This window comes from Anabrus simplex, chromosome 1 (assembly GCF_040414725.1).
Source record: "Anabrus simplex isolate iqAnaSimp1 chromosome 1, ASM4041472v1, whole genome shotgun sequence".
Taxonomy (NCBI): Eukaryota; Metazoa; Arthropoda; class Insecta; order Orthoptera; family Tettigoniidae; genus Anabrus; species Anabrus simplex.
The window spans coordinates 1,679,083,517-1,679,108,421 of NC_090265.1; the positions used below are offsets into that span (position 1 = coordinate 1,679,083,517).

Here is a 24,905-nt window from a genome sequence, read left to right on the forward strand (position 1 = left end):
AGGGGTAGCGTGACTGCCACTTACCCGGAGGCCCCGGGTTCGATTCCGGTCAGGTCAGGGGATTTTACTTGGATCTGAACGCTGAGTCGAGGTCCACTCAGCCTATATGATTACAAATGAGGAGCTATCTGACGGTGAGATGGCGGCTCCGGTCTAGAAAGCCAAGGATAACAGTCGAGAGGATGCGTCGTGCCGACCACACGACACCTCGTAATCTGCAGGTCTTCGGGGGCAGCGGTCGCTTCGTAGGCCATGGCCCTTCGGAGCTGTGGTTTGGTTTGGTTTGCTTTGGTTTGTTTTGGTTTGGTTTGGTTTGGTTTGGTTTACCAAATCCAAAAGTAAAATTTTTCAGGAGGGAATAAACGCTCAGAGAATAAAATTGCAATAGAAAATAAATTTCAGTGCAGTCATCAGAAAAATGACTGTAGTTAAATATACAGTGATCAAAATTACTTCTTATAAAGTCACACCTACACAGATGGATCTTATGGCGACGATGGGATAAGAAAGGGCTAGGAGTGAGGAAATCGGCCGTGGCCTTAAGTAAGGTAAAGCCCCAGCATTCGCCTGGTGTGAACATGGGAAACCACTGAAAACCATCTTCAGGGCTGCCAACGGTGGGATTCGAACGCATTATTTTCCGGATGCAAGCTCACAGCTGCGCGCCGCTAACCACACGACCAACTCGCCCGGTAAATTACTTATTTACAGAGAAGGTAAAGATGTAATAATGAAATCATCGAACACAACAATTTAAATTAAACAAAGTGTTCTATTGCAGACGGTCACGTGCCCCGTAAATGACTCCACATTGACTGCATGGATACGTTATGTGGGATTTGGTATTTCTTGGCATCAAGCGTGATTTTCAACGCTCTGTTTGACATAGATTTGGGCCATTTTGACTGTTTTTTCTTTCATAGTATTGATCTTCCTACCAACGTATGTTTTCCATCATAATCTCAATTTTGATTTTAGTTTCCTTTTGGAACTAAACTTTTCAAATATTGTCAAAGTTAATAGCATTATTTTTGTTTCAATCACTCTGCCTGAAATTCCAGGTGACCACAAGGATTAAGAATACTTTAATAAATCTGTAAATTAATGGCAGTAATGGGAAGAGTACAAGGAAAATGGTAATTGTGCTGAATTACAGACACCTGAAAGATATTTTACTCATTTGCAATTAAAAATCACTTTTTCAACGAGTAATTAGTAAAATTGCAATTATCATTACTTAACAACAAGCTAGTTCTTGAGGAAATCACTGACAATTTTTCGTACAATACAAAGTTTGCAAGGAAAATATTTTATTCATTGCGTGTAGTGTTTTTTTAGCACAGAGACATTAAGTGGCTATCATCATTAGGTGAGACTAAACATGATACCTTGGAACTTTCGAAATGATCGTTTCCCATCATTTTAATTTTAGTTAATGGAATAAAATGAAATGGCGTATGGCTTTTAGTGCCGGGATGTGTACGAGGATTCTGCTCGCCAGGTGCAGGTCTTTTGATTTCACGCCCGTAGGCGACATGTGCGTCGTGATGAGGATGAAATGATGATGAAGACGACACATACACCCAGTCCCCGTGCCAGGGGAATTAACCAATTATGGTTAAAATTCCCTACCCTGTCGGGAATCTAACCCGAGACCCCTGTGACCAATGGCCAGTACGCTAACCATTTAGCCATGGAGCCGTACATTTTGGTAACACTATAAGCCCGGACGAGTCAAGATAGCGTCCCTATACCCTGTGCCGACGTGATTAAAACTCTCAGAAAAATATCACAGTTTTGTTAGTTTTTGCAGTATAAATTAATAAATTTATATACATATTCTATAAAAAGTGGACTATCACATGAAATCAATTCAAAAATGCGTACCTTCGGCATTGTAAATAAAATCAAGCAACAATATTGATATATTCTGGAATCCTTATGCACACACTTGACTTTCTAATTCACTCAGAAAAGTTCGATAGTTTTCAGTCACTTAACAACAGAATAACACATTGTTATTCCCAATACCTAACTTTGGTACGGTAACATTCGAAACATTCTCCTATGCAAAGACCTACGTCATATTTACGGCAATATCCGGTTGTCATTTTCTTCACATCACGGCCGATGTTGTGTTTGGACTTGTACTAGTGAAGGGACATTCGATTCATTTTACTGAATCGATTCATTTGATTCCGTTGTGGTGGGCATTGGTTTGGTGTCTATCTTGACAACAATAATCCTTTCAATATGCTGGTCGTAGTACTTTACCCACTGCCCTATTTTCTTATTCAATATTAAAACAACTCCTTCATTTCCCCTGTTTGATTTTGTGTTGATAATTCTGTAGTCTCCTGATCAAAATTCCTGTTCATCCTGCCACCGTACTTCACTTATACCAACGCATCTAACTTTAGTCTATCCATCTCCCTTTTTCAGATTATCTAACCTATCACAACGATTCAAACTTCTAATATTCCACGCTCCGACTCACAGAATGTATAGTATCCATCTTCCTGATGATCGCCCCCTCTCTAGTCCACACCTGGAGATCCAAATGGGGGACTATATTACCTCCGGAATATTTTACCCGGGAGGAATCCATCATTAGTACATCATTCATACAGAGAGAGCTGCATGTCCCCGGGAGTTAGTTGCGGCTGTAGTTTCCCGTTGCTTTCAGCCGTGTAGCGCAGCCATGTTGAGTATTAATACAAGGCCATATCAGCCAATCTTCTAGTCTGCCGCCCTTGCAACTTCCGAGAGGCTGCTACCCCTTTGGATGAACCATTCGTTAGTCTGGTCTCTCGACAGATACCCATCCGATATGGTTGGACCTGCTGGTCGGCCATCAGCTTCATTGGGAGGTGCAAGTCTCCCCACCGCGGCAAGGTCACATGGTTCGCAGGAGAGGGGAAAAGTACATAATTGCATTTAATGGCAAGACGCCCTATGGAAGCACGTGAAGAAATACTGGTATTTAATTTTAAGTACATCGTTGGTACTTTGGGAATACTGGAAAGGTAAGAAAAGTACCCATCGAGAACTAGTGAAGCTACTGATTCCGTTGTAGTAGATATGAAAAAAGTTATCTTCATCATTACTTCCCCATTTCTGTTTCCGTGCGATGTAGATCAATTAGTAGAACGTAAGATTACAATTTTACTTGTAATGATTACAAGTAACTGTTACTACGCATGAAATCGTTACAAGTCATTCAATTATTTTCATTCATTTTCTTCCCAATAGCCTACAGCTGTTATTAGTAGAGGTGGAAGTACGGACTCCAAATGTACGAAAATATTCCTTAAACGGATGTTTATTCTTTTCTTAATATTTAACCTCCTATATTTTCAAGGCCCACATTTGTGAGAAAGAAGATCTAATGATCTCGCCAATGGATCCACTATCTAAAACCACCAAACTGGTGATATGTCGTCGATAGAATAAACTAAACACGTATCTTGATATATTTCTTTATATTCATTTTTCTTTTCATTTCCTGCGAAAGTGGGCGGTTTTCTTAACATTGTGCAGCAAAATCATATCAATATGTATTTTTTTTTGCTATTTGCTTTACGTCGCACCGACACAGTCTTATGGCGACGATGGGATAGGAAAGGCCTAGGAATTGGAAGGAAGCGGTTGTGGCCTTAATTAAGGTACAGCCCAGGCATTTGCCTGGTGTGAAAATGGGAAACCAAGAAAAATCATCTTCAGGGCTGCCGACAGTGGGGCTCGAACCCACAATCTCCCGATTACTGGATACTGGTATCAATATTTAGGTACCATCTACGTCATGGATGAATAATGGAGAATTTCACACCATATATTAAACAATCCGGTCTTTTAGGCGCACTCTTCTTCAAATGCCTGGTCCGAAAAGGGAAACAGTTTTTTTGTTTATATGGGGGGAGAGGTGTATATGGCAGGAGGAAATAATGTTTAAATGCCATCTCAGTAGTTTAAATAGGAGAGAGAGATTTTTTTTTTGCAACAGTATGTTCAAGCATTACTTTCACAATCGACATTTTAATATGTACAATATATACACAACCTAGAGCTCTTTATATTTTCTTCCCACTTATTTGCTAGAGATGATCTGCATACCTTACATGTTGTGTGTTCATTCACTTTAGACAAACCCATGACTTGAGTTACTACTTTGGTGTCAGTTTTCTCTGAGTGTTTCTCTCACTTTAAGGAGTTAAAAACAACAAAAGCAAAACCAAAAGTACTGGTATAAACCTGTGTAGAAGTACTTGTCCCGCCTCTGTGGTGTAGTGGTTAGTGTGATTATCTGCCACCCCCGGAGGTCCGGGTTCGATTCCTGGCTCTGCCACTAAATTTGAAAAGTGGTACGAGGGCTGGAACGGGGTCCACTCAGCCTCGGGAGGTCAACTAAGTACAGGTGAGTTCGATTCTTACCTCAGCCATCCTGGAAGTGGTTTTCCGTGGTTCCCCACTTCTTCTCCAGTCAAATGTCGGGATGGTACCTAACTTAAGGCCACGGCCGCTTCCTTACAATTCCTAGGCCTTTCCTATCCCATCGTCGCCATAAGACCTATCTGTGTCGGTGCGACGTGAAACCACTAGCAAAAAAACCTTCCTTCCCTCTTCCTTGTCTATCCCTTCCAATCTTACCATCCGCCACCAAGGCCCCTGTTCAGCATAGCAGGTGAGGCCGCCTGGGCGAGGCACTGGTCATCCTCCCCAGTTGTATCACCCAACCCAATGTCTCACGCTCCAGGACACTGCACTTGAGGCGGTAGAGGTGGGATCCCTCGCTGAGTCCGAGGGAAACGCCAACCCTGGAGGGTAAACAGATTAAGAAAGAAAGAAAGAAAGAAAGAAAGAAAGAAAGAAAGAAAGAAAGAAAGAAGTAGGCCTACTTGTCTTTATTGAAACATAGGGACACACACTTCACAGTCTTAACTCGCCGTATCCTGAAACCTTTCAGTGGGTTCATTTGCTGTTCCACTTGGGCCAATACAGTGATCACTTCAGCCTTTCTTCAAAAATGGGTCTTACTGAAGCAAAACGAAATCCAAACTTCAAAGCAATGCAGCATGATATTACCTATTCGCGATCGCCAGTAGATACCACCGTATATCCACAAAGGAGCCAACCAATGAGTAACCTATGTCAAAGATATTCTATTAACAACATGACAATCCAACACTAGTTAACGAAATTACTTCGAGAGACAGCCACATCACTGTTCAAAACCTTCTTGCAGACATCCTACACCATTCGTTGTAGCCTTACCTATGTCACGCACTGAACAAATCGTGTTGTTAACATCAACTTACAGTGGTACAAGGAAAACGTGATGAACAACTGAAAATCTCACAAATTATTTAACTCTTCGCTAAGACGCATTCTATCGGGAACGTAATAGTATTCTTCAGAAGGATACTGCATGGAAGCAAAGTGTATGTATATTTGTACCGATATGAGTGAGTTTAGCTGCTGTAATTCAGTTCTAAAGCATCCCGTCAATACTAACCTCATCGTCTTCAGCCTATGCACACAAAGAAAACATTAGGCGATGCCAATAAATCAACAGTCGACAGAGAAACGCGATTTATTCCATTTCCTGCTCGCAGTAAAAACGTTAAGTTTGTATGCCACATCTTCAAAATACATTTCTGAGCTACGAAGCCAAGACATATCGACGAGCTAGCTGACTTTTCAGTGACAGGAATTCTCCCCACAATAACTGATGCATTAAATTTCCTTGACCTGAGATCGACGTGTGTTATATTAATTTATTCTTCTTGATTCGTTATGCTCAATTAAGGATAGCTTATTTAGTACAATGTTTCTTTTCTTCCCAATATCACCCAGCAAGTAACTGCGCGATTTGGATTGCACTAGGGAGATAGTGGATTCGAATCACACTGTCGGCATCCCTGAAGATGATTACCCATGGTTTTTCACTTTTTCACTAGACCTTTGCAACGTACCAGACGGTCCTTACAACATCGCGCGCAGCTCTGTATCGACCACGGAAATCGACAGGTCGAGCAGGTGCTACGTTAAAAGACGTAGGTAACTGAAATCCTGTCACATGTTTCCTAGCCTCTTCCAACCCACCTCCATGCCATATGCCACTATACCAATGGCTCTTTTCAGGGCCAAATAAACAAATCACTTTGTGGAAACTATTAAGTATGCAAACTTGACACATCCCAGTCAACTGGCCGTAAAAACAAAAATACTTGCATGTGATTCGAACCTTAGAGCACCGTCCACTATCCACAACTCCCATCGCGCCCCTGCCAAGTGAGCTATTGCGAGGCCTGACATACAGCACGCAGTTTCCAGCCTGTACACTACCTGATCCTAGTCTATATGTGCACCTCCAATTGCAAATTACGTGTTCTTCGCACCTGTGCTCGTTGTACGGGTTTATTCAAGGTACCCATAATGAATAAATAGTGGCACTGACGATTCCTGCTGTCTTCTAGCCCGTAAACACACATCTCGATATATTACCCCAGTTTAGGGAGAGGGACCAGTGTATTTCAGAATTGTAGTAAACGCGGTCTTTGTGGTATAGTGGTTGGTGTGAATAGCTGCCGCCCCTGGAGGCCCGGATTTGATTCCCGGCTCTGCCACGAAATTTGAAAAGTGGTAAGAGGGCTGAAACGGGTCCACTCAGCCTCAGGAGGTCAACTGAGTAGAGGAGAGGGGGTTCGATTCCCTCCTCAGCCATCCTCAAAATGGTTTTCCATTGTTTCCCACTTCCCCTCCAGGGATGGTACCTAACTTAAGGCCACTTCCGCTTCCTCCCCTCTTCCTTGTCTATCCCTTCCCATCTTCCCATCCCCCCACTAGACCACTGCTCATCAGGTGAGGCAGCCTGGGCGAGATACTGATCCTCCTCCCCAGTTGTATTTCCCCGGCCGAAAGTCTCGCGCTCCGGGACAATGCCCTTGAGGCGGTAGAGGTGTAGTCCCTCACTGATTCTGAGGGAAAAACCAATCCTGGAGGGTAAACGGATTAAGAAAGAAAGAGAGAAAGTAACAGCGGTGGGATGAATAAAACTAAATCGCAAGAGGCTGGTGAACCACCTTATGTATACGGGTTCCCTACTGACCAGCTGTGTTTTCTAACAAATAGATCTCGACAACATATCTACAATAGTTAATTTTCACTAGCTTTTCACTATAACTATGTACACCTGCATCTTCAATGTGTGTTAGTGTGTAGTACTACGGATTTTAAAAAAACTTTTGGCTCATTTAAATATTTGTTTATTCATTCAAGTCGCATAATATAACTATTAAAATAAATATTTCCTTCTCCAGTAAGATTCTGAGGATGTATTTCTGACAAAAACAGAAAATGCTCATTTCTGTGACTTGACGACCTCTTTAATATTTCCTACACCTTAAAACTACGATATGAAATAGCGTGAGCTGTACTAGACTACATTAAAATTGAAAATGCAACACATTCACAAAGAAATGTACACAATTTACTGCATATTAGAGTTTTCTTGAAGCATCTTACACTTTTTTTTTTTGCTTTACGTCGCACCGACTCAGATGGGTCTTATGGCGACGGTGGGACAGGGAAGGGCTAGGAGTGGGAAGGAAGCGGCCGTGGCCTTAATTAAGGTACAGCCCCAGCATTTGCCTGGTGTGATAATGGGAAACCACGGAAAACCATTTTCAGGGCTGCCGACAGTGGGGTTCGAACCTACTATCTCCCGAATACTGGATACTGGCCGCACTTAAGCGACTGCAGCTATCGAGCTCGGTCTTACACTTTTGGGAAAAGATTCTTAATGATCCATGCGTTTGTGTTGACCTACGTTCCTTTATTAGGTTTTTTTTTTTTTTTTTTTTTTTGCGCTCCTCCCACCTTTGAATTATCAGGTTTGAGATGTAAAATATTAATTTCTAGGAAAAGGAACTGAATGGAATAATATGTCAAGGGAGATATTTATTTATTTATTTATTTATTTATTTATTTATTTATTTATTTATTTATTTACGAGGCACAAGATACAGCTACACTGAGCTCATTTCACTTGTACTGTCAACTGACTAATTAACGAATGTAAACCTTCATGATAAAATATAACAAAAATAACAAAAGATAACAAGATCAGGTACACAGCCTACTAATAACAACTGTCCATATCGAAGATCATGAGAATGTCCATGTTCATGACTAAGTCGTCGTGGGTCAAGACGGCGGTATATTCACTTCACATCAACTTATTCTTAAGAGGCTATTTACACCCCTCTCGAATGTACTTTTGTTTGATGCTATATCAAGCTCTTGTCTCCTATTAATACTATTTAAAAAAGTTGGGAGGCGAATTAGTAAAGATCGTTGAAGTATTGTATGCTGAATGTGGAGACGATCTTTGATTCTGGTGCAGCGGGAAGGACACGTAGAGAGAAGAGTGAGGCAAGATGTTCCGGACGGTAATGCCCATTTAAGATCCCACGGAGTAAACTCAGGTCAGCTACCTGTCACCTGATGTGCAGCGGTGACACATTTATTGTCCTTAATACCTGCTGCGTAGACAGATTTCCAAACTTGGGGTTTCTGTTCCTAAGAATTGCAGAAAAGGAGGACACTGCTGTGTCTAACTGGGTAATATTGGAGGGGGAAACTGTTGTCCAAATCGGAGAGCAGTAGTTCAAGAGAGGTTGAATGATCGTGAGGAAGAAGTGACGAAGAGCAGTGGGATCAGAAATTTCTGTGAAGCGGTACAGAATGTCTATAGATTTCCAAATTATTTGAAAACATTTAAAAAAGACTTGGTAAACAACTTATAGGGAATCTTCCGCCTAAGTGACAGTTCTGATTGATTGATTGATTGATTGATTGATTGATTGATTGATTGATTGATTGATTGATTGATTGATTGATTGATTGATTGATTGATTGATTGATTGATTGATTGATTGATTGATTGATTGATTGATTGATTGATTGATTGATTCTTCTAGGACTTGAAACTCTTTACTTCTTGATTAGTTACCGTAGCCCGATACTGACCTTCCAAAGATAACAATCACCACCATCTACGAGAGCAACACCACCATTGCGTTGTACTCGGCCGCTTATAAAAGGTGTGTGTAATTTAGCACCCACATACTTCAATATGCTAATTCTTCTTCTCCCGTTCTTCATCACTCTCTTCTGTATCTCACCGTCTGCCTTCAAATCAATAAATCCACCGACACCAGGCTGACGTATTTGAGCACCTTCAAATACCTCCGGACTGAGCCAGAATCGAACCTGACAAGTAGGGGTCAGAAGGGCAGTGTCTCAACCGCCTGAGCCACTCAGCCCGGCATTTTGCTAGTTTTTGTATCTCTCCAATGACAGCTCGGAACATACCACTCAGTCAAGCAGATCGTTTCCTTACCCCTAGGTCTTCCCAACCCGAAGTTTGCAACAGTTTCGTAACACTATTTTTTTGCTGGAAATCACCCAGAACAAAATCGTGTTGCTTTTCTATGGATCTTTTCCATTCCATGGATCAATTAATCCTGGTGTGGGTCCCATACACTGGACCACTTTTTTTACAAGTTGATTAACGTCGCACCGACACAGATAGGTTTTATGGCGACGATGGGATATGAAAGGGCTGGGAGTAGGAAGAAAACGGCCGCGGCCTTAATTAAGATATAGCCCCAGCATTTGCTTGGTGTAAAACTGGGAAACCACGGAAAACCATCTTCAGGGCTGCCGACAATGGGATTCGAACTCAATATCTCCCGAATACTGGATACTGGCCGCACTTAAGCGACTGCAGCTATCGAGCTCGGTGTACCATTCTCTAATTGGGGTCTTACCAGAGACCTACACAGTCTCTCCTTTACATCCTTACTACAACAACCCTTAAATACCCCCATAAGAATATGACGAGATCTGTAACTTTCATTTACGGCCTAATTAATGTGATTACACCAATGAAGATATTTCCTAAGTACTTGATAGAGACAAATGAGGTGGCAAGCTGGTGTGAAAGAAGACTGATAAACACACTTGTTCCGTAACGTAATGCTTTTGGATTGCTCGTAGAATAAATTCGCGTGATAACAATTAATCAAGTATAAAGTAAACAACAAGTAAATGATTAAATGAAATAAATTTGATGTGTAATTTTATACATCCGCCTCTGTGGTGTAGTGGTTAGCGTGATTAGCTGCCAAGCCCGGAGGTCCGGGTTCGATTCCCAGCTCTGCCACGTAATTTGAAAAGTGGTACGAGGGCTGGAACGGGGTCCACTCAGCCTCGGGAGGTCAACTGAGTAGAGGTGGGTTCGATTCCCACCTCAGCCATCCTGGAAGTGGTTTTCCGTGGTTTCCCACTTCTCCTCCAGGCAAATACCGGGATGGTACCTAACTTAAGGCCACGGCCGCTTCCTTCCCTCTTCCTTGTCTATCCCTTCCAATCTTCCCCATCCCCCGCAAGGCCCCTGTTCAGCATAGCAGGTGAGGCCGCCTGGGCGAGGTACTGGTCATTCTCCCCAGTTGTATCCTCCGGCCAAGAGTCTGAAGCTCCAGGACACTGCCCTTGAGGCGGTAGAGGTGGTATCCCTCGCTGAGTCCGAGGGAAAAACCGAACCTGGAGGGTAAACAGATGATGATGATGAATTTTATACATGGGAACAAGTATCTAGGTATTACAACCCATTCAAAATTAACTTATCTATATAAATAAAATTGTTCGTGTCTGTTTGTTTGTCTGTCTGTTTGTCTGTTCCACCATCACGTCGAAACGGCTGGATAGATCTCAACCAAACTTCATATTTAGAGTATACTCATCCCGGGGAAGGTTTCGATATGCATATCATTTTAAAATCTTTGAATACACGGGGGTTTATAGGAAAACCAGAATGGTTTTTCCACCATCACGTCGAAACGGCTGGATAGATCTCAACCAAACTTCATATTTAGAGTATACTCATCCCGGGGAAGGTTTCGCTATGCATATCATTTTAAAATCTTTGAATACACGGGGGGTTTATAGGAAAACCAGAATGGTTTTTCCACCATCACGTCGAAACGGCTGGATAGATCTCAACCAAACTTCATATATAGAGTATACTCCTCCCGGGGAAGGTTTCGATATGCATATCATTTTAAAATCTTTGAATACACGGGGGTTTATAGGAAAACCAGAATGGTTTTTCCACCATCACGTCGAAACGGCTCGATAGATCTCAACTAAACTTCATATTTAGAGTATACTCCTCCCGGGGAAGGTTTTGATATGCATATCATCTTAAAATCTTTGAATACACGGGGGGTTTATAGGAAAACCAGAATGGTTTTTCCACCATCACGTCGAAACGGCTGGATAGATCTCAACCAAATTTCATATTTAGAGTATACTCATCCCGGGGAAGGTTTCGATATGCATATCATTTTAAAATCCTTGAATAGACGGGGGTTTATAGGAAAACCAGAATGGTTTTTCCACCATCACGTCGAAACGGCTGGATAGATCTCAACTAAACTTCATATTTAGAGTATACTCATCCCGGGGAAGGTTTCGATATGCATATCATTTTAAAATATTTGAATACACGGGGGGTTTATAGGAAAACCACAATGGTTTTCCTCCATTTTCTCTTATACTATTGATTTTCTGTAAACTTCGTTTACCGTACGTGAAACGTCTCTTCATTATAAACAACTTTCGTTATGTTCATAATTTACCTTACTCTTTACATGATGGAGAAATTTATAATTTTCTGCTGGTACCATGCTCTGCATTGAGTGACCGACAGACCGACAACGAACCTACAGGTTACCATGGCAACGTCTCTGACTGCATGCCAGCAGGGAAGTAACGTATTGCCATTTTCCTCATCGTGCTTTTAAATTCGTGGTTGTTCCTTGGGTAGAAGGCAAGAGAGGCGTCAATCGGCCTATCTGCGGAATATTGGCGGAATATCGTTGGATGTTATAACCGCCTTCGAATAGATTAAGTAATAACACCATTATTCATCATCTTATTATTTGTTTACCTAGGAATCAATGGACCTAAATTTCTCCTCTGTTAACGCTTTATTATATCCATAACTCACACTAGCATAATTTATTGAGGGGCATTTGATTTTCCAATACATTAACTTGGCATTTACATATTAGTCGTTATCCGGCTGTCCTCAGTTATAATCCATTTTCTATTACTTTCAACTTTCTTAACTGTATTATTTTCTTCCTTAATTACGCCGTATGTACGCGAGTGCTACAAACTACTGGATGTATTTCCACCAATACTCATATTTAGAATACACCTGTCCTTGATAGGTTTTAGGGCAAATATTGTTTCTAAATCCCTGAACTGACTGGGGGTTTATACGAAACCGAAACAGTGATTTTGCACTTCCACAAAATATACACAACCAACGTTAATTTAAATCTACCTGCCTTGGTAGAAATTAATTTCTAAATCTTTTTTCTCATGCGCATCATTTCGATACGAGGATTAATAAGGGAGATATCATTAACGGACCGTTTTTTTGTACAAGTCCCATCGGACTTAACTCTCGAGCGGGTGCGTGTAAAGCGTATTCCTTACAACTTGAAAACTACTGAAGACATTCGAACCAAAATTCATATTTAGCATCCACCTGTCCAAAGGTAGGTTTTAACCGTAAATAACATTTCATGTTCCGGAATGGACTGGCGGTTTATAGGGAACCGAAATGGTGATTTTACTCTTCCACAATATATACAGAACAAGACCAAACTGACTGGAAATCGACCAAACGTGATGGAATTCCACCTCTAAACCTTTTTTTCATGTGCATTTTTTCGTCAGGAGGATTAATAAGGGAGATATCATGAATGGTCAGTTTTGCAGGTTAAGTCCAGCGGACATAGCCAAAAAGGTGTTTTACATGGAGCAGATTCCTTATCTATATAAATCAAATCGTAACGACTGTGTGCCTCTACACTGACTATTTTGGCGAAATTTTCGTACAGCTTTCCGTTTAAGGGGTAATAATGACCATCTGCATAATTTTTGGTTTAGTTTCCTGAAAGTCCTAATTTTTACCCGCCTCGACCAAAATCCAGATTGCGGCATAATCTGCCAGAAGAAAAAGAAGATAATTGAAATTTGACAAAATTATACGTTTTAGCCTGTAACGAACGGAAAACATCCAAGATCATTAAATTTTTCACTTTTTATCCCCGAAGAATATCGAAATATGCAGGCAATTTTAATGATGGTGCAGACCTTCGGAAATTCCTATCACATAACAGATTGCACAATCTCCGTTCAATTTGGAATGATCTACAACCTTGGTCTTATGACTTTCTGCCGTATCTGTATCCCTTTTACGTTTGATTTTCCTCTATTAATGGATGTTAAGTCAATTTGGAATTTTCACATGCATAATTCATACCTTCGATTACTTATATGAAATACAGAATCATCAAACTCTTCACGAAAATTGGCCCACCCAGTAGCCATATATGAGCCATATATGTAGCTGTCACATAATTATCCGAAAAGTAATGTAATGTGAGATAATCTTACAAGAACGTTACCCTGTTCCACGTTTCTAACTCAATCTGACCCAAGAATAGATGACATATCATAGGACCAGCCCTTTAGGCCACTAAATCCGGCGTGTCTTATGGTATAATCCTTTGTCGATATGACGTACGTTTAGTAGCAGTTAATCTGTAAATGAAGGTCTTCAATATTGTAAACACGCATATACTTTCGTATGTCGATCTCCAACTCCTGTGTAACTGTCATTAGTAAGGAAGGTCTACAATTGTAATGAATAGTTCACTTCTCGATGTGACTTGCAGAAGGCAAGTGAGCATGCAGTTTTGTTTAAAACTCCCCTACCCGATTGTGTTTGGCAGTAGGCAAGGGTGCCCGCTATTATAAAGAAATGTCCTCATCTAAAATGTGACTGGCATTAGGCATAGTGGCCTGCTATTTTGATGGAAACTCACCAACTTGGTGTGACTGGCAGTAAGCTGGTTGGAAGTAGGAAAATGGGCCTGGCATTATAATGATAACTGCACAACTCATTTTCGAGTGATAGTAGAGTAATTACCTGCCATTATGATATAAACTCCTCAACTGTAATCAGTCTGGAAGTAGGAAACGGGGGCTGCCATTTTAACGAAAACTCCCGAAATCGATTCTGTCCGCATAGTAGGCAATGGGGCCTGCAATTATAATGTAAACTTCCCAGATTGTGAATGGCAGTAGGCAAGTGAGCCTGCCGTTATATCACAAATCCATAACAAACACTTTACATTGGAAACAACGTACGGGGACCTCCCCATGCTCTTTCTCGGATAACGCTAAGAGACATGCAATTTTAAAACAATCTTATTTACTGCATGCACACTATTTACTTCGATATTTGAATACAATGTAGAATACCGTAGCGAAGCACGGGTACATTCGCTAGTTGTACAATATATTGATTGAATGACTCGTATGTCTGATTGTGTTGTGAACACAATCGTCATGCAATATGTTGTCATTCGGAAGAGTGATAGACTAGGTAATAATCAAATCAGGTTATTGTTGTTTGTTTGTTTGTTTGTTTGTTTGTTTGTTTCAGTCATCATTTCATAGATACCTTTGATGCAGCTCTTCACACCACCCTATTATGTGCTAACCATTTCATTTATTCGTAACTACTACATCCTACATCTACTCTAATCTGTTTTCCATATTCATGCCTAGGTCTATTCCTGCCGTTCTTTCCGCTTACACTTCCCCCAGGAACTAACTCTACAAGTTCTTGGTGTCAAGATGTGTCCTTTCATTCTATCTCTTATTTTGGTCAAATTTCGCCAAAACGTTCTCCTCTCGCCAATTATATTCGGTATCTCTTAATTCGTGATTCGATCTGCCCACCTCATCTACAGCATTCTTCTGTAGCACCACATTTCAAAAGCGTATATTGTCATTTCTGAACTACTTATTTACCGAGCTCGATAGTTGCAGTCGCTTAAGTGCGGCCAGTATCCAGTATTGGGGAGATAGTGGGTTCGAACCCCACTGTCGGCAGCCCTGAAGATGGTTGACCGTGGTTACCCATTTTCACACCAGACAAATGCTGCGGCTGTACCTTAATTAAGGTCATGGCCGCTTCAATCCCACTCCTAGCCCTTTCCTATCCTTTCGTCTCCATAAAGCCTGTCTGTGCCAGTGCGACGTGAAGCAACTTGTAAAAAAAAAAAAAAGCTAGTTATCGTGCGTATTTCACTTCTATACAATGCCACACTCCAGACGAAAGTTTTCAAAAACCCTTTTCTAATTCCTTTATCAATGTTCGAAGTGAGCAAATTTATTTTCTTAAGAAAAGCCTTCCTTGCTTGTAATAGTCTGCATTTTACGTACAACATACTACTACCATCGTTAGGCCCGAACATACATGTAAACTCCGTTTTGTTCATTTCAACAATATTTTAGGGATTATCTTGAAAAAATACACAGCTAACAAAGCTCCCCGAGTTTCCACTCAGATATAATCTTCGAAGACCTCGATATCATAATGTTTTGAACCAGATACGAGACGCAGTTACAAAACCAGAAAATGTGGGTTTCCCTGGACGAAACAACAGACGTTTGAGGAAAATTCGTAAGCAAACGTCATTGTGGGGATTTCATTACCTGATCGTATTAGAAAGGAAACGTTTCTTAACGACTGAAGTAAACCCTACTACTAATATTATTGAAAACTTGTTTGAAAATTCGGTGCATCTTTATTTCTTTTTCTACTTTTACTCAAAGAGTGGCATGCTTACGTCTTCCTTCCTTCCTTCCTTCCTTCCTTCCTTCCTTCCTTCCTTCCTTCCTTCCTTCCTTCTGCCACGACCAGCACAACAGAATGATTTGTGTGCTCTTAACTTCAGGTTTATTGGATTCCCAGGCGAGAGCCATGATAATGACGATGATAATGACGAAGAAGAATCAGTAACAGTCCAAAATATACCAGTAGTGACTTTCACGACACGGTACCGGTAATACGAACGTCGACAATAGTTCAACTCCTCACAATGCTGCCAACATGCGAGTTAAAAGAGAAGGAGGGTCTTTCAAGGTAGGGTAGAACCGCAGAATGCGAATCAACAGTTAGAAAATAACAGTAAATTATTAACTTTCGTAGTATTGGGGATAAAATGGTACTTTTTTCTCTTCTATGGTCTATCGTTAGATGACACAGTACACTATGCTGCTTCTTTCCGTCCGTTAAATGACCTGTATAACCGTATAATGCTTGTTGATAGAGCAGAGAAATTAGCCAGCACAGACATCTTCAAAGAATTGGAGGACGTCTCAGAAATGCTACACCTTGGTTCAGTCACTTTCAGTTCAGGTACCTGTGCTCCTGAGATTAAGAGACCGAGTTCGATAGCTGCAGTCACTCCCGACTAGGAGTCTTTTTTTTCTTCTGTGACGGTTCGTAATGTAACGTGTTTTTGTATCAAGAGGACAGTGTCGGGACAGACACGGTCACACTTTCCCCGAACCAGAAGAATTAATCAGATGCGATTAAAATCCCTGACCCAGCCAGGAATCGAACCTGATACCCTCTGAACCGAAGGCCTCAACGCTGATATTTTAGCCAAGCAGTCGGACACCCCCTAAAATGGAAGATTAACAGCTAAATTTACCTTACAGTCGTACAGTATATTAGGATGTGATTTCCATGACAGGTCCTGTACAGTTCCCCTGGCTATGTCGTAATGAAGCGCAGCGGTTGCCTAATGAACCTTACCACAAACAGCATGAGGAAAATGATTTTACAACGTGATGAATAAACATAGAGCAATAAAGGTAAAAATATATTCTAAATTAATAACATTAACATTAAACTAAATCCAATATCGTGATATGCTTTTTAGACAGAACAGGCGCAGTACAGAGTATATCGGTTCGATATATGATTCACTTGATACTAAACAGATACATCTCCTTTCTTTCTTTCTTTCTTTCTTTCTTTCTTTCTTTCTTTCTTTCTTTCTTAATTCGTTTTCCCTCGGACTCAGCGAGGGATCCCACGTCATCCGCCTCAAGGGCAGTATCCTGGAGCGTGAAACACTTGGTCGGGGATACAACTTGGGAGGAGGTCCAGTACCTCGCCCAGGTGGCCTCACCTGCTATGCTGAACAGGGGCCTTGTGGGGGGATGGGGAGCTTAAAACGGATAAACAAAGAACAGGGAAGGAAGCGGCCGTAGCCGTGAGTTAGGTACTGTCCCGGCATTTGCTTGGAGGAGAAGTGGGAAACCACGGAAAAACACTTCCAGGATGGCTGAGGTGGGAATCAACCCCCTATATTCACTTGGCCTCCCGAGGCTGAGTGGCCCAAGTTCCAGTCCTCGTACCATTGTTCAAATTTCGTGGCAGAGCCGAAAATCGAACCCGGGACTCTTGGAGTGGCAACTAGTCACACAAACCACTACAACATAGAGGCGAACTAAACAAATCCATGGTTTAGGAATTCTGCCACCTGACGACAACCCTAATTCCACGTGATTGATTGATTGATTGATTGATTGATTGATTGATTGATTGATTGATTGATTGATTGATTGATTGATTGATTGATTGATTGATTGATTGATTGATTGATTGATTGATTGATTGATTGATTGATTGATTGATTGATTGATTGATTGATTGATTGATTGATTGATTGATTGATTGATTGATTGATTGATTGATTGATTGATTGATTGATTGATTGATTGATTGATTGATTGATTGAGAAGGTACACCCAGAAGCGGTGCTAAGAAGCTCGGGGCACCCAGGCAATAATTGAAAATGGGCCCTTCGTTTCCTGATAAGGAAAATTACAAGTTCATTTCGTAATACACAGCAGGAGATTGTGTTGATTCTGAGTGTTTTTAGTTTCCCTATTTAAATTTTTCAAATTTTTGTAAGTCTGTGGCTGAGGTCTGGTTACGGTATGTCATTTCCTAAATGGGATACAAATTCTTCCCAGTTCCTACTATAGTATTTGTGCACTTTTCTCTTTGTAATTTCTCGCTTTCTGTGGTATTCTATTTTATCCTCATCTTTCTTGGTACATAAGTACTTCCTGTAGACCTTCTGTTTGTCTTTGATGATTTTTGATGTTTTCATCCCATATTCTAGGTCCCCTGCTCCTCTGCCATTTCGTTTTGGTGCGAAGGCTCTCTTTGGCTGCTTGTTCTACAATGGTTGTTAAATGTTTTCCTCTTCAACATTTTCTACCGTTGGAGTTGATTGTGTTACCGGTAATTCAGCTAGTCGTTGTTGGTAGAGTCATTTAGAGTTTGTATTTAACTTTGTTGGTTTCTTCATCTTGCTGTGCCATCGAGGTTTTATTCTAATGGGACAAATTAATAGGTTTCTAATTCTGGACCTCGAAAAACTCTTGTATCTAAACCCATCTCTGCTAATTTGATATTGCAAATATCATAATTTAGTATTGATCTCGTGCCTCTTGTCGCCCATGTATATTTATGGCTGTCTCTGTGACTGAAAAAAAAAAACATTCATTACCTTTAACTGATTGTAAGTAGAGAAGTCTATCAATCTAATCCCGTTGTTGCCACAGACTTGTTCGCCAAATGTGCCATTTGACTGTCCTACTTTCGCATTACCTACTCTTGCATTGAAGTCACCCATCAATAAGAGATAAGCATTCCTATTATAATTTTATTCAAATCCTGTTGCATTTTGTTGTATAAATCTTCATTTTTGTCTTCTTCACCTTCTACTGGGGCATACACTCCAACTACAGACAGGTATTCCCTAGATATTTTCAGACGTATCCCTATTATTCGTTCATTCCAGAAGGTGTAATCTGTAATGGCAGATTTAAACCATTTATGTATCATAATCATTATTCCTGCTTGTCCTCAATTTTCGGAAGTTACCCCAGCATAAAACTGTAGGTAATTTTGTGTCTGTTTTGTACCTTGTAGTTTCTTTCTTGTCTCTGATATTACGGCGATTGAGATTTCTTTTTTTTTTTTTTTGCTACGGGCTTTACGTCGCACCGACACAGATAGGTCTTATGGCGACGATGGGATAGGAAAAGCCTAGGAGTTGGAAGGAAGCGGCCGTGGCCTTAATTAAGGTACAGCCCCAGCATTTGCCTGGTGTGAAAATGGGAAACCACGGAAAACCATCTTCAGGGCTGCCGATAGTGGGATTCGAACCTACTATCTCCCGGATGTAAGCTCACAGCCGCGCGCCTCTACACGCACGGCCAACTCGCCCGGTGATTGAGATTTCTTTTTTTGGCCAAAAGGTCGTCTAGCTGTTCCTCTTTATGAGCTATACCTCGTACATTCCATGTGGCAAACTTCAGGCAATTTTCTTTCTTCCACTCATTAACCTTATCCATGCTGTAATACTTCTGTTCAATCTCAGGCCTGGAAGCATTCTAAGGACGCTCCGATTCATCCATATTCCAAATGTTTGAACTCCCCAGAACCCTAGGTCCCGTTGCATTGCATAATGCAATGGTGGATTTCTCTTCCGAGCTACCACCTGGGGTAGTGCTTTCTTTAAGCGGTTTTTTCCATTCTGCAATTGTATCTTTGTTAGACTTCGAATAAATAAATTAATAAGAAATAGATGAAAACACTGTGCCCATTACGAAATAAGAAACAGGTGTATCTGTAGCTACATTATGTATTTTATTTCTTTATTCTTGGTGTGCTGAGAGCATGTAACAAGCACACGGTGCACGGTGATATTATTGTCAGTCAGTGGTATAGAGAAATTTAATCTACTTTTAGAGGTGCCGATAGCGAGTGACTTCTCATTAATTTTAAGATCTCTGTTCTGAAAGACAAGTCTGGATTATTTGAAGTCGTTCAGTGAATAAGCAACTAAATTCTCTTGGCACAATTGACTCGTCGCAGCAGCTCGATCGTAGAAGTTGCGCTAATGACGTGGAATTTGGCAGGACGAGGTAAGATGTAGATAATTCTGCTTTATGAGATTAATTGTCACACACCTCAAAAAATTTACCATGATGCGGATGAAGTAACTTTTTTCAACGGATTGTTTGTACCTGCTTTACCGGGCGAGTTGGACATGCGGTTAGGGTCGCGCAGCTGTGAGCTTGCATCCGGGAGATAGTGGGTTCGAACCCCACTGTCAGCAGCCCTGAAGATGGTTTTCCGTGGTTTCCCATTTTCACACCAGGCAAATGTTGGGGCTGTACATTAATTAAGGCCACGGCCGCTTCCTCCCCACTCCTAGGCCGTTCCTGTCCCATCGTCGCCAGAAGACCTATCTGTGTCGGTGCGACGTAAAGCAAATAGCTCAAACTGTACCTGCTTTTGATAAATTCCATTCTAGTGACACAAACATTGTATTCAGCGAACTTCTTGCCTCCTGGAAGCCACACTTATCAATTTACAGCATATACTGCAGCCACTTTATAATAAAAGCAACATTTACGATATACAGTGCTCCTTTTCATGTATTTGGTCATTATTCTTGAACTGTCCGGTAGATTGTTTATTTTATCTGAGGTTCGATAAAACAGAGTTTCTCCTGTTATGTTACAGGCATCCTGGAGACAACCCCTTCTACAGCAACATCGACAGCATGCCAGATATTCGACCCCGGAAAAAATCCATCCCCCTGGTGTCAGAGCTGGTAAGTATGTTATACATATATTAATCCCATGGTTGTGTGCATAATATGCAGAATATATTTTCCTATAATGTTTACTTTTATCCTAGGAAATTTACCTTTCTTTTCTCCAGCCAATACCACTTCCCATTTCACACAGCACAAAAGACATTATCACTGACTACCTGAAGTTAACCTTATCACAGCGTGTCCTCTTGTCCTTCGTAATGTCTCCTTCGATATCTAGAGATGTGGGCTCGAACGTGATGAGACTCCACTGCCATGGCTACAAATTTCTAGAATGTGTTGTCGTGTATTAGTATTTAACAATATTATCTTTCTCCTTCGTTTGTGATTATTATATTCATTGTACATCTACTTTACACACAGTACCTGAATCATATTAATGGTCACAAATAATAAATACTGCTGTAAAATATTTAATCTGTGTAACATAGAGTACTTTGAATATATCATTGAGAGAACATCCTTTTTAAGTACGATTACACAACAGGTACTAGAAATTTACAGTACTGCCATGCATCATCATGTTGTGAGACTCTAGTATTTTAGACCACTTCTCCTTGTATCTTGCGAATACTATGAACGAAATCATTGCTCTCACATTACAAACATCTACCTCAACCTATGAAAACCACCATTCTTAAAATTGAGTTTCCTTCTAATTCATACCTTTCTATCCTATCGTTATACAATTTTGACCTTCTTCATTGTTTTCATATTATGAAGCTTGAATTTTTTAATTCTATATAAAGCAATATTCTGCTATAAGTGATCGCTTTCGTTGTTCGTCCCGCTCAACTCTCAGTTCTTATGCTAGAGATCGGTATTTAGGTTGTGGGTCAAGAAAAATGTTGAGAAATGTAAAATGTTTTCAAAGCTGAGAATTTAATTTCTAGCTTCTACTAACGTGAGAAGTGGGCGTAATATGAATTGTTTGTCTCCATGTTTAGAGGAGCAAAGTAGAACCTCTGTGTTTTATTTCCTCAGTCACTGTGAATGTAATGTTCCTGATGTTATGTATGTGTGTTGCACTATCCTTCAATGTGATCCCCCATAACAAAAGTGATGTCGACACTGTAGTGCACATGTGTTCACAAAGAACCATTTCACTTAAAAAGTAAGATTATTTTAAACAAATCTAAGAGAATATTTAGAGGAATTAGGCTTACAATCTTAATCATATACAGCAATGATATACATAGCCCATCAATTAATTTCAACGGTTGACAAGATGAATAAAATATTCCTCTATTGTTAAGACAGTATGAGGTCGACATCAAACCGTTCGTCTGGTAGATGACGATGGAGTTCGGAGCGCTCTGTCACAGAAATCTCATCATCTCTTTGGTAGAACTGTTCCCTGGTTATCCTGGCCACGAATAGAGGAGGTGCTTGAAAGGATATCATCAAAACAAACCATTGATTATAAAAATTCTCTCGAAGATCCCAGAGGTAACGGATAATGCATTTTTATCAGCCATAGTAATATTTCTCAGGCCCCCCTCATCATTTACAGGAGTGATGTATACTAACGTATCCACATGGCCATATAAAAGGCAGTGCAGGTTGATGTGTTCAGGAAATCGTGTTGGCGAAGCAAGAGATACACAATGGCCAAAAACATATGTTTGGAGAGACGTGTCGAAACATAAATATCACGTATGAAATGTGTTGAGCAGCCATCGTGCTGATGCTACGTGTGTAGACTCACTGCCAAAGAAACTTCCCCCTCTCGAAGGGTAAGATTCCTTGGAGAAAGTTCACATGACCTGAAGTACAGGGAGACAAACCAGTACATCTGAGACGATGCCAGAGCACGGTTCTACCAAGCGTAATGATGAGGTTTGAGCAATATAGCGTTCTCTACCTTACCGCCTCCAGCCAACAAACGGTCCGATACCGAATTCATTCTGTTTCATTTTCTTAAATACAAGTTTTGTCCTTTACCATCATACATACAACTTCATTATGGACTGTTATGTAACAAAGTTTAAGCGTTCAGTCTGCAAGCCTTTGTGAATTTACTAAAAGCCTCCACAATCCCCTATTTGTAACTAGCTCTGTGGCCCCGTGTCCTTTGCTACCGCTTAGAATTAAAGTACGAGCTTTCGAAACCCTCTGTAGAAGAACGTAGGCAATAAACTGTACTTATTTATTTTATTTATTTATTTATGTATTTATTTATTTATTTATTTATTTATTTATTTATTTATTTATTTATTTATTTATTTATTTATTTATTTATTTATTTATTTATGTATTTATTTATTTATTTATTTATTTTAAAACGTTTTTATCTGTATATGTTTAAATGCTTTTTATATAAAAAGTGACGTATTCAGTCACAGCGTTCAGTAGCATTCTCCTCGTCCCAGCCACTTGGGCAAGTACTTTCATTGATTAATTAGACAATATTAAAGCATGTTAACTCTCCAAGACATCTCCAGTAATGAGGGGAAAATTATTTTAAAATTTGCTTAAGCTTAATTCCGTCCTTTAGGTCAACAGCCGAAGGAATAAAAATAAGGATATCAGGCGTTACACGAAAACGAAGGATTAAATTCTTCAGAAATATTTCGAGAATGAGCGATGACAGGCTCACTAAAAAAAATTCAACCATTTTAAACAGTCCAATGGAAAAGGCAATCCGTATGAAAAATGGTTTATTAACACTTAGAAGGACCTGCAAGAAATGAACAACATGGAAAAAGACATCCACGACAGAACCACATTCAGGAACAAGATACAGACATTTTGTGGGGTTCCAGGAACCAGAAACAGCAACATGAAAAGAAAGAAGGTGCAAGCAAGAGAGTGAAGGAGTACTGGCGCCAAAGAAAGCTCAAATCATAAATATTTGTTTATGTGGCCTATGGCAGGTCAAAATTGACTCAATATTAATAAAAAGAAGAAGAATACAAAATCGCAGTTATCATTTTTACGTGCCTATTAATTTTGTGATCATAAACTGGTGATGATTATGTCGACGGTGGTGGTAGTGATGCCCGTGGTGGTAATTATTGCTTTAAGAGGATGTACAACTAAAGAACCATCCCCTTAACATAAATGGAGAAATATTGAAGAAGAGGTTCAACCCTTCGAAGAAGGAAGGAATTGACAAAAGACAGGTAATGTCCACGAAAGGCATGAAAATGGAAGACTCTTCAGGCCTTGAAAACCTAAGATAAAATTGTGAAGCCTGGCACAAGTAAGTAGAAGGAATGCTAGACACACTTCCAAGCGGATATCTCCTGTGTTTTGCTTATATCTGTCGCCTGTTTCTACAGATTAGGTATGCCGTGGACGTATCCTACCACACCCAGTCACAATAAGAAAAATGATTGATAGTGTCGTGTGCTGTGTCCTAAAAAATGTAACATTATCTAAAGAAATGAAAAGGGTTATCAGCAACGGAATATGTTCATGTTTTCATAATTGTTCACTATAATTCGGATTAATATTTGCTGTTATCTTATCCGAAGGTATTTACAGAATTGTGTATTTCACAGAAGCACCGTGAATGATACTAAGAATACCAAACGTTATATAAACACGAAGGATTAAATTCTTCGGAAATATGTCGAGAATGAGTGAATGGTCAGGAAATGGTGAGAGAAGAACTGAAGCATTTGAGATCTCAAAGTGGCGAAAAGTCGAGTAGATCAATTGGACCGATGGAATGAAGAATGAAAAGGTGTTCAAGAGGACTGGAGAGAACAGAAGCATGCTAAAGATCATGAATAGAAAAAAGGAACTGGAGAGGACACAGTTGAAGGATTGGTAACGGAAATTAAATGGCGTATGGCTTTTAGTGCCCGGAGTGTCTGAGGACATGTTCGGCTTGCCAGGTGCAGGTTTTTGATTTGACGTCTGTAGGCAACCTGGGCGTCGTGATGAGGATGAAATGATGATGAAGACGACATATACACCTAGCCCCTGTGTCAGCGGAATTAACCAATGATAGTTAAAATTCCCCACCCTACCAGGAATCGAACCCGGGACCCCTGTAACCAAAGACCAGCACGGCTAACCATTTGGCCATGGAGCCGGACTTGGTAACGTAAAAGTGAGAGGAAGAAGAAGATACCAGATGTTAAACGATATAAGCAGAACGGAAGGAAGCTATGAAAGAACTAGAAAAGCGGAAGATACAGAAGAATGGAAAGCGATCAAGTGGAAACCAAACCTGCCACTAGATGGTGATATCTGATGGAGGTCCCATCCATTTTTACATCCGGATGCCCTTCCTGACGTTAA

General features: G+C 40.4%; 1 protein-coding gene across 1 annotated transcript in view; it reads left to right on the forward strand.

Moving 5' to 3' along the window:
* The window catches only part of unc-13, a 312,040-nt gene that overhangs the window by 15,452 nt on the left and 271,683 nt on the right, over positions 1–24,905 (forward strand). Inside the window, exon 5 of the mRNA XM_067138400.2 lies at positions 20,558–20,648. Within this exon, the coding sequence (XP_066994501.2) occupies positions 20,558–20,648 (91 nt within the window). The remainder of the gene's footprint in view (positions 1–20,557; positions 20,649–24,905) is intronic.